At 43.7% G+C, this 18,246-nt stretch overlaps 1 protein-coding gene across 1 annotated transcript in view; it reads right to left on the bottom strand.

Moving 5' to 3' along the window:
• Positions 1 to 18,246, bottom strand: part of gnai2a (guanine nucleotide binding protein (G protein), alpha inhibiting activity polypeptide 2a) — a 254,199-nt gene that overhangs the window by 12,899 nt on the left and 223,054 nt on the right. The window contains exons 6-7 of the mRNA XM_086001979.1: positions 15,558 to 15,687; positions 8,187 to 8,340 (exon numbers count right to left, since the gene is read on the bottom strand). Coding sequence (XP_085858105.1) covers positions 8,187 to 8,340; positions 15,558 to 15,687 — 284 coding nt within the window. The remainder of the gene's footprint in view (positions 1 to 8,186; positions 8,341 to 15,557; positions 15,688 to 18,246) is intronic.

Raw genomic sequence — 18,246 nt, 5'->3', positions numbered from 1 at the left:
AATCCATGGACCACTGAATAACTGCACCACCTGGTGTAATACTACAGCATACAAACCACAAGGCTCAATCTCCGATACATGCCGAGTTGCCTTATTTCAACTTGGGCAGCAATAGTAGACAGGCAGGAAAAAAAAAAAATCAACCAGAGCTCCTGCCCTCGAATGTTACCGATTGACACCAGCTGGAAAATGTACTTATGTGGACATCGGATGAGCAAAGGACCAGAGCCTGATGCTCCAATGGCCGAGCAGCCTGGCAACACTCACCACCAAAGTTCACACATGGATTGGTCATGTGGGCAACGTGCCCACTGAACCGTACCTCTGCATAAGTGAGTGCCTTCAGGAGACAAGAGAAGAGAAATCTGGGAGAAATAAATCTTCCAAATAATGGAAAGTGTAATTTGAGAAGAGTTTGGAAAAAAAAAAATCAGTAGCTAGGACTGAAAGTGAGACGGAGTTGTTCAAGAAGCAAGGTGCTGTTATTTTCAGCATACATTTTCCAGGTGCCTCAGGCTATTGCGCATCTTGTGATATCTTAATATATTGTCCCAAATGGTCAAATTTGACTATGCCAACTTAGAGTAGTGTCCCGAGAATAATACAGAACAGAAGGAGGCCATTCGGCCCATCGTGCCTGTGCCGGCTCTTTGAAAGAGATATCCCATTAGTCCCACTCCCCTGCTCTTTCCCCATAGCCCTGCAAATGTTTCCACTTCAGGTATTTATCCAATTCCCTTTTCGAAGTTACTACTGAATCTGCTTCCACCAATCTTTCACGCAGTGTATTCCAGATCAAAGGGTTGTGCCCCGCAGGGCATAAAAATACAAATATGCCCAGTTTCTTTTCAAAACAGGAAGATCTGGCGAGCACCAATATCACTGCCAACTGCTGCTTGGCAGAAAGACGTTGGTGTCAATGCAGGAACTGTCAAAAATAAAGCTATTCTCTGCCATAGCGTGAAGTGCTGGTCTCAGGATCTGTTAAACTAATGCAAAGTTAATCTAACACCAGATGGGAGTAAATCGCTCCCTTTCACCCAAAGTGCAACAAACATTGACAGTGAGTCATACACTAACCACAGAGCACCAGACATACATGGAATGTTACCCTTTATCCATCGTGTATCTGTGCACAGACTTCGACAGCAATCCACACACCAATTGCACAATGCCAAACATCAAAAAACCGTTACCGTTTCTCCACTGTGTGTTAGATAGTGTATTAACACTAGAGAGACTTTTACAAGCGGCTAATTGCCAGGCGACTACCGTGAGATACTTGCAATATTATTTAATGCCCAACAACTTACCCTTTTTTGTAATGCAAACTGTTCACATTATCTAGCAACAGCAAATTATAAATGGACGATACTGTGCACTAGGGAAACAAACCACTCGATTGATTTCTCAGATGTAGGTTTTATATAGTAGCAGAATAATACTGCCCTCTATTCATGGGTACAAGGAAGCAATTTGACAATCACAGCAGCCTACGTATAGGTAGTGCCTTTAATGCAACAAATGCATGTTAACTACATTTTTATAGAGCCAGTCATACAATACAACTAGATTTATTTAGTGCCTTTCATGCAACAAAAAAAACACATGGTGATCTAAAGAGAAACAGTGTGCACCCAAGAGAAAGGAGGAGAGAAGTTAGGGGAGATGATAAATAAGTTTTAAGGCTTTTGGAGATGGGAGGAGAGATTAAACACAATGATTTAGAAAGAGAATTCCAGAGTGCAACTAAAGAATCTGCAACTAATGGTGGAAGTGTGTGTGGTGGTAGTGGTGGGTGGTAAGAACATGCAGTAGACCACAGGAAGAGGAGAAGTTTAGTGCTGGGGTGTAGGGCTGAAGGAGCATACAGAGGTGGGGAGGAGTGAGGCCAAGGAGTAATTGGAAACAAGTGGGGATTTTGAAGTTAATGCGCTGAGCAGGAAGAAACAATGGAGGTCACTAAGGAAAGGAACAGAGAGTTAAATAAGCAGGACTTGGTCCAGGATAGGCTGCAGGCCACAAAGTTCTGGATGATGGCGTTTGAGAAAGATGGAGCTGTGGAGGTCGGCAAGGAGAGCATTAAGGAAATGCAGTCTTGAGTGTTGAGAGTGTGGATGAGATCTTTGGTGCTGGGGATCTGCTGAGGCATTTGAACCTCAACTTATGATTGTGCAACTGCTATATTGTGTGTATTCAGGGGTTCAGTCGGAGCAAGCAGCCAGGGAGGGAGGTAGACTTGGCCTCTGAGGTGGAAAGTTTTTAGTGGAAGCAAAACAAGATAGATGTGGTCTTATTGATGCTGACCCATCTATGACTTAATGGGACAGTACTGAGAGTGGTGGCAGACATACATATAGAAGCTGATCCCATCTTTGCTGGTGATGCCGCTGAGAGGCAGCATACAGATGAGGTATGAGGTGGCTGCCAAGCACGGAATATACTGGAGGTGGCAGAGAGCGCACACAGACAGAGGAAGGCGAGAGCAAATCTAGGCTCTACTTAACACTTTGTAAAGGACTTGCATTTATATAATGCCCATCACATCCTCAGGATATCCCAAAGGATTTTGAAACACAGTGATTGTTTTCTTTGTAGACAAACACGGCAGCCAATTTGCACCTGGTAAAGTCCCAGAAACAACTGCTTTGGTGGTGTTGGTCGAAGGATGAATTTTGGCCAGGATACTAGAACTCTCTGCTCTTCTTTGATAAAGGGCCATGACAACTTTTATCTCCATCTGAACAGGCAAAGTGTGGCCTTGGTTTAACATTTCATCTGACATTGCAGCATTCCCTCAGTATTCTACTGATGTGCTGGCCTATATTACATGCTGAAATTCTAGAGTGGGACTTGAACCTACAACCTTCTGACTAGACGCAAGAGCGCTACCACTGATCCAAGCTGCAAGTCAATAACAACAGATTAACCCAGATCTGGACACCTTGGGTTTTTTTTTCCGGTGCCTGCTTGACTGCCTTAAGGCTTGTGCTGTAAATGAAGGAAGCATAACCTGAACTGAATACCCTTAATCCCAGGCAGAAAAGTTCTGAAAGCAACAAATCACATATACATAGCAATTATGGGCCTATAACATCTGATAAGTGTGAGATGGAAAATTAATACCATAGAGGACTGGGTGGGACTGTCAGATATTGCACTGTCACCTCTAGTACACAGGTTTGAATCTAGTCCATTACGGTCTGATGAAAGTTTTCTTACTGCCTGTATGAGTTTAGCAGTCTCAATTTAGTCCCAAAATGGATGCAATTCCCAAGTACAGAACTACAAACATACAAACAATGAGAGACAGGAAAAGACCCTCTGATCCATCCAGCCTGTCCCGCACAGTTGTGATACCTTGCGCATCACAGTTTATACACTCCCTACCCCATCCAAAACCATGAGATCTCCTGGGAGAGGCAAAACACCAGATTAAAAACCCAGGCCAATTTGGAGTCAAAAAATAAATAAATCTGGGAAATTCCTCTCCAACCCCCTCAACTACAAGTTATGAAAGAAAATAGCGAGACATTAGAGATTAGTATACCAACCATACACTTCCTTACATTAAGGCGCTTCGTAGTCAACCATGCCCAATTCAGATTAGATAACCCAGCAGAGACTGGGTATTGAACTTGGGATCTTTCTGACCTGTGTAGCTCAGGAGCACACTGGGTGGTGCAGTCACCCACAAAGGGAGCTTCTGTTTGCTACAATATTTAATAAGAGATCTATTAATCATCAGAATTTTAAGAAGGTTTCTGTGAGTAATTCAGGTCAGGGATTCACTTCAATGAAAGCTTGGTTTCAATAGCTCTTGGCATTATAAAGCAGGATGTGGGCAAAAAAAAAAAGAACTGGCTGCAATTTAAACCAACTCTCTACAAATTCTGAAATCAGAAACTGCACAATCATGGACTTAATTAAAGTGCCAGGATTGAAAATGGTCTCGAGTTAAAAGCAGTATCGATTGCAAATTGCAGGCAATGATTAACATATCAAGAATGAAAATTACAGAGTGCACGCTGTGAAAAAGCTGACACCACTGCCATGAGCATCATATAGCAGCTGTGTGCCATTTGTGCAGTAGGAGGTGCCCGCTGTTTGAAGGGAAGGCGCATCATTTATATGGTTGTTGCATTTTTTCGTGAAAGGGGACAGATGACGGAACAATCCCCAGCCCATTCGTGTATCACTGTCTTTAACCAGGTTCGACAGCAGCTCTACTCTCAAAGTAACCAAAAGGGTAGTAATGGAAATCTGGAATTCCCCACCCCGCCCAAAAAAACGACTGATGAGGCTGGGGGTCAATTGAAAATTTCAAAATTGAAATTGATAGATTGTTAGGCAAGGGTATTAAGGGTTACGGAGTCAAGGCGAGCAAGATGGAATTACGATACAGATTAGCCATGATCTACAGGAAACTTTCTGGTATCCGGCACTGACGGGACCGAGCTTGTGCCGGTCGATCAACACTGCCAGAGAAACCAGCGCTAATGTTAAAACATACGGAGCTTGAGCTCCGTATCTAGCAACAAACCCTGTTGCTTAGCAACAGACCCTGTTGCTTAGCAACAGCTTCAAAACAGTCGGCGCAGCTTGCAAGCGTCTCTGTAGCTAAGCAACAGCTTCAGCTAGACACTTGCAGAGCCAGGAATGGAGAAAAAAAAGCAACGAAAAGTAAAAAAAGTTATCTGAACCGACTCCTGAATTTTGCCGGTGGATAGAGCATTCTGGAGATTTAACCTCCGTTTAAACGCAAGTTTCCTGTAATTGAATGACGGAACAGGCTCGAGGGGCTGAATGGCCAACTCCTGCTCCTATGTACCTAAAAAAATTTCAAGCCAGATTTTAGGAACAGTATCAATTATTTTTACCTGGGATTAAGCAGTAGTACATTAAGTATATCTTCGACAACTGAATGATGACACAGCCCTAGTCAGTCACCCTGGGCTGCTCTGCCTCTGCCCGGTGCAATGACCAGACCTCAGGTACCTCAGTATGGGGGAGATGCTAAGTAGCGGTCAAGCTCTTGTGTGCATTCTTCCTGCTGGTTCAGGGCAGCATTGGCAAAAGCCTGGCAATCAGATCACCAACCTCCAACCCTCCTTTCAACTAGAGGTAGTATGCAGGCCAGGAGAAAAATAAAAATTGAAGGATAAACTGGAACAGTGAGGGATAGAAAGTCTGCTCAGAAAGGCAGCTGGATTCACAATCTTGCCCATGGTTTTTTTTGGGTGGAAACAAGGCGAAAGATGCAGCTTTACCAAAAAGAGAGAGTCAGTATTTGCGTTGAAGACCACTCCTACACGTCTTTGGCAGCATTGACACCACCATTTGTGCACTGAAGCAAAGTGGACAGCAACACTAAAGTGTCAGTGGCTTAAGAAAACTACTAGGCACTTGGTCTAAGCGTTAAACAAAGCTTTAATCAACTGTTTTACAACATGGAGGTCTAGTTGTGTCCTTCACTAGTTCCTGTTAAGAATGTCCTGCCCAAGCTGGGCCCGTGCCCGAGTATTTATACTCTCCCTGGACAGCGCCACCCGTAGGCCGCTCAGTATTATTTCATAAGTCTTTCTTTCATGAATGACTGATTCATGTCAGTCAGTATAACTCAGAAGGCAACAGGGCACACCAAAGTCCAGAGGGGCGAGACTCTCCCCACCCACCACCAGCTTGTGTTCCCAAAGAGGGAAGTATAAACCACAAATGGCACGGCTCAAGAGCGGCACAGGAGCTGTCGAGGAAGATGCCAGTTTGTACACTGAGCAGCAGAAACCAAACAAAACAATTTTTGTAAAAGTCGACTTGTATGCATACACACACATATTCCAAGCCCAGTTTTCTTTTACTGTAAATGCCGACAGACAGGCTTTCAGTGATTAATTGCAGAGACTTCATCAAAAGTCTCACTGCAGCTCATCAATGACATTCTCAATACAGTCACACCAAAGATGCAGCTGGGCTGCTTCTGACATATACAGCCTATCACTCGCACCATACTTCCTTCTCCTTTACTTCAGGGGCCACCTGCAGTAGGCAAAGAGCAGTTTTCAAAGTCGTGGAAGTCAGGCTCCGAGCTACAGTTTTGTGTTCCAAAGACGATTTACTTATTTGGGTCAATGCCAGCGTGTTGGAATCGGAGGATGTCTGGGGCTAATCTTGCATCGAGGGAGAAGTGAAGAACAGGTTTGCGTGCTTTAAATAGAGTAATGAGCACCTAGGAGTGTTCCCTTGCATAATCTAATCAAATGGTTCACACTTTTATGCGCCTGGAGTTGATCAGGCTGCCATCTACTCGGTGATCAGATTATAAACCGAGGCCCTTCATACCTATCATCTGAAAAAGCAATTACAACTGGGGGAAGGAAGAAAGGAGATTTCATGCAAACACAGGAACAGGAGTAAGCCATTCAATTAGATCATAGCTGATTTGTACTTTAACTACATTTACCTGTCTTGGTTCCGTAACCCTAGCCTAACAAAAAAAAAATCCACCAATCTCAGTTCCGAAATTTTCCATTGATTGAGCCCCAACAGCTTTTTGAGAGTGTTCCAGATTTCCACTCCCCTTTGTGTGAGGAAGTGCTTCCCAACATCACCCCTGAACGGCCGAGCTCTAACTTGAAGGTTATACCGGCTTGTTCTGGACTCTCGCACCAGGGGAAATAGTTTCTCTCTAGCTACACTATCAAATCCATTAATTACCTTAACAACAGAAAATGCTGGAAAAACTCAGCAGGTCAGGCAACACCCGTGGAGAGAAATCTGAGTTGACGTTTCGGGTCGAACCCTTCTTCAAAACTGGAAAGAAAAGAAAACAGATAGAGTGCCTCATCTTCCGATTAGGCACTCTGCAGCCTTCCGGACTCAATATCGAGTTCAACAATTTCAGATCATAACCTCGGCCCCTATTACATTTTTTCTTGTAATTTTTCCACTCCTTTCCCCCCCCCCCCCCTTTCCTTTTGTTTCTCTCACACACCTGGCAGCTATCTCTTGCCCTGCCAGTACACTTCACACCTAATCTCAGCCTATTACCATCTCGTCTAGCTTCGAACACCTTTTATTGTCTCTTTTACTTCTTTTGTTTCTTTTAATTCTTTTGTCCGATCGCAGCCCTGCCTTCGATCTATTTTCTTTTCTTTCCAGTTTTGAAGAAGGGTTCGACCCGAAACGTCAACTCAAATTTCTCTCCACGGATGTTGCCTGACCTGCTGAGTTTTTCCAGCATTTTCTGTTGTTATTTCGGATTTCCAACATCTGCAGTATTTTGCTATCATCCCATTAATTACCTTGTGCACCTCAATTTGATCACCCTCTATTCTTCTATATTCAAGGGAATACAAGCCTGTCCTCAGAATTTAACCCTTTTGGACCCGGTATCATTCCGGTGAACCTGCGCTGCACCCGCTCCAGGGCCAGTATATCCTTCCTGAGGAGATGTGGTGCCCAGAACTGAACTGTTGAAAGTGTGATCTGAGCACTTCAAAACAAAATTAACCCTAAAATCATTTGAGGGTACTTTGTAAAAGCATATACTGTGAATTTGTGGAGTGGTTTTATTCCATTTGGATCTTTTCCTTAGCTTATATACCACGTGTGGTTGACTGTACGATTTTGGTGGGCTGACTTAAAAAAAAAAAAATAGTATAAAGTCAGCCAAAAAAGTGTGCTCAGCACTTTTAGCAGATCATGGGTGGGGGGGGGGGGGTGGAGAAGAGATGGAGGAGGATGTCATCTGTGTGCTGGGTGCAACAAAATCCACTAAATTTATAGAGCGCCACATACAATTTCACTATACCTCGTACACTGAGGAAACTATTTGACAACAAAATATTTTTTTGAAAGGAGGACAAAAATCAAGATCAGTTTCACTATGCTTGAATAGCTTGCAATTTTTTGAAATATGCCAACTCAGGACAAAGGCACATTTAGATATGAAAAAAACAATGTTAGAAATCTGAAACAAATACAATGCTGGCAATGCAATGTCAGTCAGTCAGTATCTGAAAGACAAAGAGAGGGCAAAATCTCAGGCCTGCTGCCTGATCAGATGTCATCAGCTTAACGGATGGCGACACCCAAAATGTTAACCTAGCTTTCTCTTTCAAATGCTGATCAGCCCAGCTGTACACAACCAATATTCTCTTTTACTAAAGGCACACTTGAGTACATACCAGAGTATTCAGGGAAGCAGATAGTCAAGGGACTCTTGGTGATCTTCTCTTCAAACAGGTCCTTCTTGTTGAGGAAGAGGATGATGGAAGTGTCTGTGAACCATTTGTTGTTGCAAATACTGTCAAACAGTTTCATGCTCTCGTGCATGCGATTCTGGAACAAAGGAACCCGGTTTTATTATTTCTTCCCTACTACCAACCTGGTGCGGTGTGCAACATTCCAATAGTCAGAGGGAGCTAAAAGAGCAAACATGTAGTCAAATTTCTGAGAAGCGCAAAAACAGTAGGGCAGTAATAGAATCATAGCAACTTACAGCACAAGAGGCCGCCATTCGGCCCATCTTGTTTGTGCTGGCTGACAAAGAGCGATCCACCCTAATCCCACTTTCCAGCACTTGGTCCGTAACCTTGTAGGTTACGGCACTTCAGGTGCATATCCAAGTACTTTTTAAATGTGATGAGGGTCTCTGCCTCTACCACCCTTTCAGGCAGTGAGTTCCAGACCCCCACCACCCTCTGGGTAAAAATATTTCTCCTCAAATCCCCTCTCAACCTCCAACCAATTACTTTAAATCTATGCCCCCTGGTTATTGACCTTTCTGCTAAGGGAAATAGGTCCTTCCTATCCACTCTATCTAGGCCCCTCATAATTTTATACAAATCAATTAGGTCTCCCCTCAGTCTCCTCTGTTCCAAAGAAAACAACTCTAGCCTATCCAATCTTTCCTCATAGCTAAAATTCCCCAGCCCAGGCAACATCCTCCTAAATCTCCTCTGCACCCTCTCTAGTGCAATCACATCCTTCCTGTAATGTGACCAGAGCTGCAAGTAGTACTCTAGCTGCAGCCTAACTAGTGTTTTATACAGTTCAAGCATAGCCTCCCTGCTCTTATATTCTATGTCTCGGCTAATAAAGGCAAGTATCCCATCTGCCTTCTTAACCACCTTATCTACCTGTCCTGCTACCTTCAGGGATCTGTGGACATGCACTCCAAGGTCCCTCAGATCTTCTGCACGTCTCAGTGTCCTACCATTTATAGTATATTCCCTTGCCTTGTTAGCCCTCCCCAAATGCATTACCTCACACTTCTCCAGATTGAATTCCATTTGCCATTGTTCTGCCCACCTGACTAGTCCAGTGATAGCTTCCTGCAGTCTGCAGCCGCCTTCTTCATTATCAACCACACGGCCAATTTTTGTATCATCTGCAAACTTAATTATACTTCCTACATTCAAGTCCAAATCATTGATATATACCACAAAAAGCAGAGGACGCTGCAGAACCCCACTGGAAACAGTCTTGCAGTCCAGTAGGGGATTTCAACTACCCTAATATTAACCGGGATAGAATCAGTGTAAAAGGTATAGAGGGCGCAGAATTCTTAAAAATGCATTCAGGAGAACTTTATTAGCCAGTACGTAGCAAGCCCAACAAGAGAAGGGTCAGTTCTGGACTTAGTTTTAGGGAATGAAGCTGGGCAGGTGGAAGGGGTATCAGTGGGAGAGGATTTTGGTGGTAGTGATCATAATTCAGTTAGATTTAGCATAGCTATGGAAAAGGACAAAGATAGATCAGGAGTAAAGGTTCTCAACTGTTCTTGCCATGGAAGAAGTTCAGCGAAGATTCACAAGGCTGATCCCTGGGATGGCAGGAATGACATACGAGGAGAGATTGGGTCGATTGGGCTTATACTCGCTGGAGTTTAGAAGAACGAGAGGGGATCTCATTGAAACTTATAAAATTCTGACAGGTCTGGACAAACTAGATGCAGGAAGGATGTTCCCGATGGTCGGAGAGTCCAGAACCAGGGGTCATAGTCTAAGGATAAGGGGTAAACCATTTAGGACAGAGATGAGGAAGAATTTCTTCACCCAGAGAGTGGTGAACCTGTGGAATTCTCTACCACAGAAGGCGGTTGAGGCCAAGTCTTTAAATATATTCAAGAAGGAGTTAGATATATTTCTTAGAGCTAAAGGTATCAAGGGATGTGGGGAGAAGGCAGGTACGGGGTACTGAGTTTGGATGATCAGCCATGATCTCATCGAATGGCGGAGCAGGCTCGAGGGGCCGAATGGCCTACTCCTGCTCCTATCTTCTATGTTTCTATGTTAAAAGCCAATTTCACTAAGCTGAGATGTGATGTGATTTACTAACTTGATTGAGATTTTTGATGAGGTAACAGAGGGTTTATGAGGGCAATGCGGTTGATGTGGTGTACATGGACTTCCAAAAGGTGTTTGATAAAGTGCCACATAATAGGCTTGCCAGCAATGTTGAAGCCCATGGAATAAAAGGGACAGTGGCAGCATGGATACGAAATTGGCTAATTGACAGGAAACAGAGAGTAGTGGTGAACCGTTGTTTATCGGACTGGTGGAAGGTACACAGTGGGTTTACCCCAAGGGTTGGTACTAGGACCACTGCTTTTGATATATATTAATGACTTAGACTTGGGTGTACAGTGCACAATTTCAAAATCTGCAGATGACACAAAACTTGAAAGTATAGTGAACAGTGAGGAGGACAGTGATAGACTTCAAGAGGACACAGACAGGCTGGTGGAATGGGCGGACACGTGGCAGATTAAATTTAACGCAGAAAAGTGCGAAGCGATATATTTTGGTAGGGAGAACGAGGAGAGACAATATAAACTAAAGGGTACAATCTTGAAGGGAATACATGAACAGAGAGATCTGGGGGTATATGTGCACAAATTGTTGAAGGTGATAGGGCATTTTAAGAAAGCAGTCAAAAAAGCATACGGGATTCTGGGCTTCATAAATAGAGGCATAGAGTACAAAAGCAAGGAAGTTATGATGAATGAACCTTTATAAAACACTGGTCCGGCCACAACTGGAGTATTGTGTCCAATTCTGGGCACTGCACTTTAAGAAGGATGTGAAGGCCTTAGAGAGGGTGCAGAAAATATTTATGAGAATGATTCCAGGGATGAGGGACTTCATAGACTAGAGAAGCTGGGGTTGTTCTCCTTAGAGCAGATTTAATAGAGGTGTTCAAAATCATGAGGGGTCTGGACGGAGTAGATAAAGAGAAACTTCTCCCATTGGCAAGAACCAGAGGACACAGATTTAAGCTGATTGGCAGAAGAAACAGAGACGACATGAGGAGAAACCTTTTTACACAGCGAGTGGTTAGGATCTGGAATGCCCTGCCTGAAAGGGTGGTGGAGGCAGATTCACTCATGGCTTTCAAAAGGAAATTGGATAAGTACCCGAGGAAAAAAAAATTGCAGGGAAAAGGGAAAAGGGCGGGGGAGTGGGACTAACTGAAGTGCTCTTGCAGAGAGCCGGCACGGGCTCGATGGGCCGAATGGCCTCCTTCTGTGCTGTAACTATTCTATGATTAGCAAAAGAGGACTGGAAACAGCTACTTGAAGAGCAGTGGAGGCATTCAAGGAGGATAGTGGGGGTTCAGGCAAATATGTTCCCACATGGAAAAAGGGTGGGACTCCCAAATATAGAGCCCCCTGGATGTCAAGGTGCATACAGGGTAGGACAAGGCAAAAAAAGGGAAGCTTATGTCAGACACCAAGAGCTAAATGCTGCAGAAAGCCTAGAGTATAGAAATTGCAGGGGTGAAATTAAAAAGGAAATTAGGAAAGCAAAGAGAAGGCATGAAAAAATAAAATCAAGGAAAAGCCAAAGATGTTTTATAAATACATAAAGAGCAAGAGGATAACTAAAGAAAGAGTAGGGCCTATTAGAGACCATAAAGGTAATGTGTGTGCGGAGGCAGAAGACGTGGGTATAGCTCTTAATGAATACTTTGCGTCTGTTTTCACAAAAGAGAGGGGTGATGCAGACATTGCAATCAGAGAGGAGTGTGAAATATTAGATAAAATAAACAGTGAAAGGAAGTATTAAGGGGTTTAGCATCTTTGAAAGTGGATCAATCCCCAGGTCCAGATGAAATGTATCCCAGGTTGTAGAGAAGCAAGGGAGGAAATAGCGAAGGTTCTGACCATCATTGTCCAATACTCTCTGGCTACAGGTGTGGTGCCAGAGGACTGCTAATGTTGCACCGTTTTTTTAAAAAGGGAGAAAGGGATAGGCCGAGTAATTACAGGCCAGTCAGCCTAACCTCGGTGGTGGTCAAATTCTTGGAAAAAATTCTGAGATTTTTTTCTCCCAAATTGGCCATTGGGTTTTTTAATCTAGTTTTTTGCCTCTCCCAGGAGATCACATGGGTTTGGGAGGGATGTAGAGTGATAGTAGATTTGAGGTTTGGATCAGATCAGCCATGATCTTATTGAATGGTGGAGCAGGCTCGAGGGGCCGATTGGCCTACTCCTGCTCCTATTTCTTATGTTATCATTTAGAAAGGCACAGATTAATCAAGGACAATCAGCATGGATTTGTTAAGGGAAGGTCGTGTCTGACTAGCCTGAATTTTTAAAGGAGGTAACCAAGAGGGTTGATGAGTGCATTTGAAGTAGTCTATATGGATTTTAGCAAGGCTTTTGACAAGGTCCCACATGGTAGACTGGTCAGAAAAGTAAAAGCCCATGGGATCCAAGGAAAAGTAGCAAGTTGAATCCAAAATTGGCTCAGTGGCAGGAAGCAAAGGGTCGACGAATGTTTGTGTGACTGGAAAGCTGTTTCCAGTGGAGTTCTGCAGGGCTTAGTACTAGGTCCCTTGCTTTTTGTGGTACACATCAATGACTTAGACTTCAATGTAGGGGGCATGATTAAGAAGTTTGCAGATGATACAATAATTGGCCGTATGGTTGATAGTGAAGCTATCAATGGACTGGTCAGGTGGGCAGAAAAGTGGCAAATGGAATTCAATCCAGAAGTGTGAGGAAATGCATTTGGAGAGGGCTAACAAGGCAAGGGAACACACAATAAATGGCAGGATACTGAAGTGTAGAGAAACAGAGGGACCTTGGAGTGCATGTCCATAAATCCCTGAAGGTAACAGGACAGGTAGATAAGGTGGTTAAGGCAGACCTGTAAACATCTGACATGATTCTCTGACTATATAAGCTGTGTCTTTATGCATTTCTCCACTTCACCTGAAGAAGGAGCAGCGCTCTGAAAGCTTGTGATTTCAAATAAAGCTGTTGGACTATAACCTGGTGTTGTGTGACTTCTTACATTTGTCCACCCCAGTCCAACTCCGGCATCTCCACACCATCTTTATTAGCCGAGGCACAGAATACAAGAGCAGGGGGGTTATGCTTGAACTGTTAAAAACACTAGTTAGGCCACAGCTAGAATACTGCGTGCAGTTCTGGCCACCACATTACAGGAAAGATGCGATTGCACTAGAGAGGGTACAGAGGACATTTACAAGGATGTTCCCGGACTGGAGAATTTTAGCAATAAGGAAAGATTGGATAGGCTGGGGTTGTTTTCTTTGGAACAGGGGAGGCTGAGGGGAGACTTGATTGAGGTGTTTAAAATTATAAGGGGCCTATATAGAGTGGATAGGAAAGACCTATTTTTCCTAGCAGAGAGGTCAATAACCAGGGGACATAGATTTAAAATAATTGGTAGAAGGATTAGAGGGGAGTTGAGGAGAACTTTTTTCACTCAGGGTGGTGGGGGGGTCTGGAACTCACTGCCTGAAAGGGTGGTAGAGGTAGAAATGCTCATCACATTTAAAAAGTACTTGGATATGCACCTGAAGTGCCGTGACCTACAAGGCTATGGACCAAGAGCTGGAAAGTGGGATTAGCATGGATAGCTCTTTGTCGACTGGTGCGGACACGATGGGCCGAATGGTCTCCTCCTGTGCCGTAATTTTCTATGATCCTAAGCAATACTGAGCTCAGACAATGCAATCACATTGTGCTTTCTACGGAGCCAGATAATTCTTAAACAGGTTTGCATCTGTGATTTGCTCAGAGAAAGTACCTGATCTCAGATAGGGGACAGACACCTTGTTTTTTTTGTGATCAAGGTAAGGAATATTTAATGCTGGAAAATGGAACACTTTCCATCTCTGGTACTCAAGTGTCAGGATCAAGCACTTCCAGTTGTGCAGATACAAAGCTCCCTCTACACTGCATAATGTGCACCAGCCCCAGCCTCAGAAGAACACCCCTAACTGCATCAATGAGGCGGTTTTCATTCCCCAGATGAGGCCTATCTGAGTGACATTGCCAGATTAGGGGCTGTTTTGTGCTGCAGGCCCATGCCCACTAGGAACTGGACTGAAACGCCCCAAAACTTACTCCATGTGATATCCTTACAAAGATCCCATCCGTCTGGAATGGATTTGTGCCCAGATACTTCTACTAGTTTCCTCCCAAGCATTTCAGCATCTGGGACTCTGAAAACTTGTGGTAATGGTACTATTTTTCAGAAATTACCCCCTGAAATGCAGTAAAGCGAGCCTGCTTGTTGCATTACACTTGATAGAGTACCACACAGAAGTGGAGTGGGAATGGGGGAAAAAATAAGTGCTCCTCTTCTCTTCAAAATACGACTGGACTCTGTAGAGATTTCCCTTGCCCTCAGTGGGCACAAATACTATTTCCTGAGATTCTCCATTCAGGGAGAGACCTTACTGGAAACTCACGTCTTCCAACTTCCCGTTTTTAAAATGTTGTGCATGAGACTCGAGCGAGCAGCCATTTCCTGACTCGTGCTTGGGCTGAACATTTAACCCACACCCAGCTATTTACGGTCTAATTTCCAACACTGCATTGACCACATCCTATTCTACGAAGATTGCCAATTTTGTGATAAGCTTATCAAGTAAATCACAGCACCATCCTTGCAGCCGGCGTAACTTTCTTCCCTTTCACCAAGCTATTTCACAGAATCACAGAATCACAGAAACCCCACAGTGCAGATAGAGTCCATTTCGGCCCATCGAGCCTGCACCGACACATATCCCACCCGATCCCCGTAACCCCTACACCAACACATATCCCACCCGATCCCCGTAACCCCACGTATTTAATCCCCCTAACACTAAGGGTCAATTTATCATAACCAATCAACCTAACCCGCACATCTTTGGACTGTGGGAGGAAACCGGAGCACCCGGAGTAAACCCACGCAAACACGGGAAGAATGTGCAAACTCCACACAGACAGTCGCCCGAGGCTGGATTCGAACCCGGGTCCCTGGCGCTGTGAGGCAACAGTGCTAACCACTATGCCACCGTGCTGCCCATTTACCTGTGAACATTTGTTATACAAGAACTGTATTACATTAGGATTACAACGGATTCAAATCGGCCCATTTGAAAATGCTCTTTATGGATGGAGATTTGTCTAAATCACACACGTAATAAGAGTTGGCCACTGTATATCTTTTCAAAGCGAGCAACATTAATATTTATTGGAAAAAGATTGACCTGTTGAATTGTCAAGAGTCCCGCGGCGTATTACTCACCATCTCCTCATCCTCAGCCAGGACCAAGTCGTATGCACTAAGAGCCACACAGAAGATGATAGCAGTGACACCCTCAAAGCAATGGATCCACTTCTTTCTCTCAGATCTCTGTCCGCCAACGTCAAACATCCTGGAAAAAAAAATTACAAACTGATACAACCCTGCTTTTATTTTCAACATATTCCTTGGCTAATCAAAATGTATTTATTTGCTTTTGTTACAAGGTCTGAAAGGTGGACTCTCACTCCTGCAGATTGATATCTGTATCGTGCATACCTTTTATTTAAATTATAGTCAGCCGAGGGCACTGGGGTTTTAAAATTTCTGATCAGATTTTCATTGTCTGGAGGATCTGAGAAGAGCAAAATGTATGATACTGTCTGAAGTCATTACATCTTAAATTGCAAAAGAAACTCTCTTCTGACTGTGAAACTTTGCATGCGCAGGTAGCTTCTGAATTAGTGCTAACCACATTAGACTCTCTCAGACAGCAGTGATTTAATTTCCAGGTTCCAGTCAGACAGGCGTCAAAGAATGTGAGTTTACAGAAGTAGACATCATCTCTAATGGCTCAGCGATCTAAAAATAACTTTTGTTGTACTAAAACAGGCCTGGTGGACACTGGGGCAGCAATAGTAATTCCTGGGTAATGCAGATACCGAGCGTCAGTTCTCAACAAGGAATACAAGCATCTCCCATCAGTATCTTTAATCTGGCTTGTTTGATAGTTCTGTACACAAGGGCCCCTCAAGCTGGGATAAATACTGAAGGCTTTCATCACATCATTGGTACATTTGTCTCCACTTAGTTTCACAGCACAGCTGTGGGACAGAATCCCATGGAGCAAGAGTGCATTTATTCAACAACTTGCATTCATATTGCATCTTTAACGTAGCAAAACATCCCAAGGCGCGTAAGGTTCAGTTAAAAGGATACTGAAAAAGGCACACTAAAAATGTCCGAATGCGTTGTTATATTAATGCAAGAAAAAAGAGAGTTCAGAGAAAGTCAAGTAACGCACTGCTTTTTATTTTATTTGTGTATAAATTTGCAACTTACAATTAGTTTATTCTGAAGCTTTAGCCTGAACTATATACTGTTAGCTTGGTGTTGTTCCATCGATCAAAGTGATCAGTAGAATATGGCTGGCAACCCACATATCTTTCTGGTGCTTTATACTCAACAAGTAAAAGGCTAATTGTTAATTCTGTGACACACTAACCCATTCACTTCATGCACAAGTACGATAGCAAAATACTGCAGATGCTGGAAATCCAAAATAACAGAAAATGCTGGAAAAACTCAGCAGGCCAGGCAACATCCATGCAGAGATGTTCCGATTAGGCACTTTACAGCCTTCCGGACTCGATATCGAGTTCAACAATTTCAGATCATAACCTCGGCCCCTATTACATTTTTACTTATATTTTTTATCCACACCTTTGCTTTGGCACCCCCCCCCTCCCCTTTTTCTCTCTCCCACATGGCAGCTGTCTCCCATTCTGCCAGCGCATTTCACACCTAATCTAGAGCCGTCTTTTGTCTCCACTAGTCCTATCACCATCTCGTCTGGTTTTGAATACCTCTTAATGTCTCTTCACTTCTCTTTTGTTCTTTCATCCCCATTTCCCAGCCCCCAAACTGGCCTTTTAATCTGTTTCATTTCCTGTGTTTTTTCAGTCTTGACAAAGGGTTTTGACCCGAAATGTTGACTATTTCTCTCTCCACGGATGTTGCCTGGCCTGCTGAGTTTTTCCAGCATTTTCTGTTATTTCACCATGCACAAGGTGCATTAGTTTGCTTCGAAGAGCTGCAGACCTGCCTGTGAAATCTGCCTTATTGCAGGAATAAATCTGCCTTATTGCAGGAGAAAAACCCCAATTCTAACAGACTGAACACGAAACAGAAGTGAAGGTTATATTCTAGCCAGCCATGTGATATGGCAAGTATCGCCAGAAGTGAGACTGGCTGCAAAAACCTTTGAGTGATTAAATCACGAGTGCATTATGGTCAGACTCACCAGTAGAGATACTGATCAGAACATATGCGTGGCTTTGACTTTTTATTTTACAATTATTACTACTCACAGTTCCGTAATATAGGTTTTCTTTACCAATTTCCTCCCCTTCTTCTCGAAGGAGACAATTCTCGCTGGGGAATCATTTCAGCAACCCTCTGGTTGGTCATTCAAATGGCCACTCCTCGTGCCTAATAGCAACGTGATTCTGGCTCGCATCATAGCCAAGCCTGATCCGGTCCTCAGGCATATTTCCACCTGTGCACTTTCCAGCCAGCATTACCTCAGTGGTCAAAAGCTGGAAACCCAAACAGGATCTTTTTCCTTCCTAGGGCAGGGCACTGAGGCCGAGTGTAGCACCCCTGCTGTCACCTTGGCGGAGATTAACTAACTCCATAGACAACAGATTGAATTTGGGAATGTTCTTATACAGTTCAGCATAGTGTTGAATCTCACATCACAGAGGGAAGCCATTCAGCCCATCGTGCCTGTGCCAGCTCTTTGAATGAGCTGTCCATATGCTCCCCATCACTGCCAAAAAACTGCCTGCATGGGGTCATGTCATTTTTCCGAAGAAGTTTGTGAATATAAAGATGCTTTTCTTTACATAAAGGAGGTTAGACACTACAGAGCAGGCACAGGACAAAGGGATTGCATCACTTGGGCTGAGTC

The sequence above is a fragment of the Somniosus microcephalus genome, chromosome 11 (genome assembly GCF_052327205.1).
Source record: "Somniosus microcephalus isolate GS21.2 chromosome 11, FLI_Smic_1.0, whole genome shotgun sequence".
NCBI lineage: Eukaryota > Metazoa > Chordata > Chondrichthyes > Squaliformes > Somniosidae > Somniosus > Somniosus microcephalus.
The sequence above is the reverse complement of the archived record's forward strand: the minus strand, read 5'-3'. Positions and strand labels throughout refer to the sequence as shown.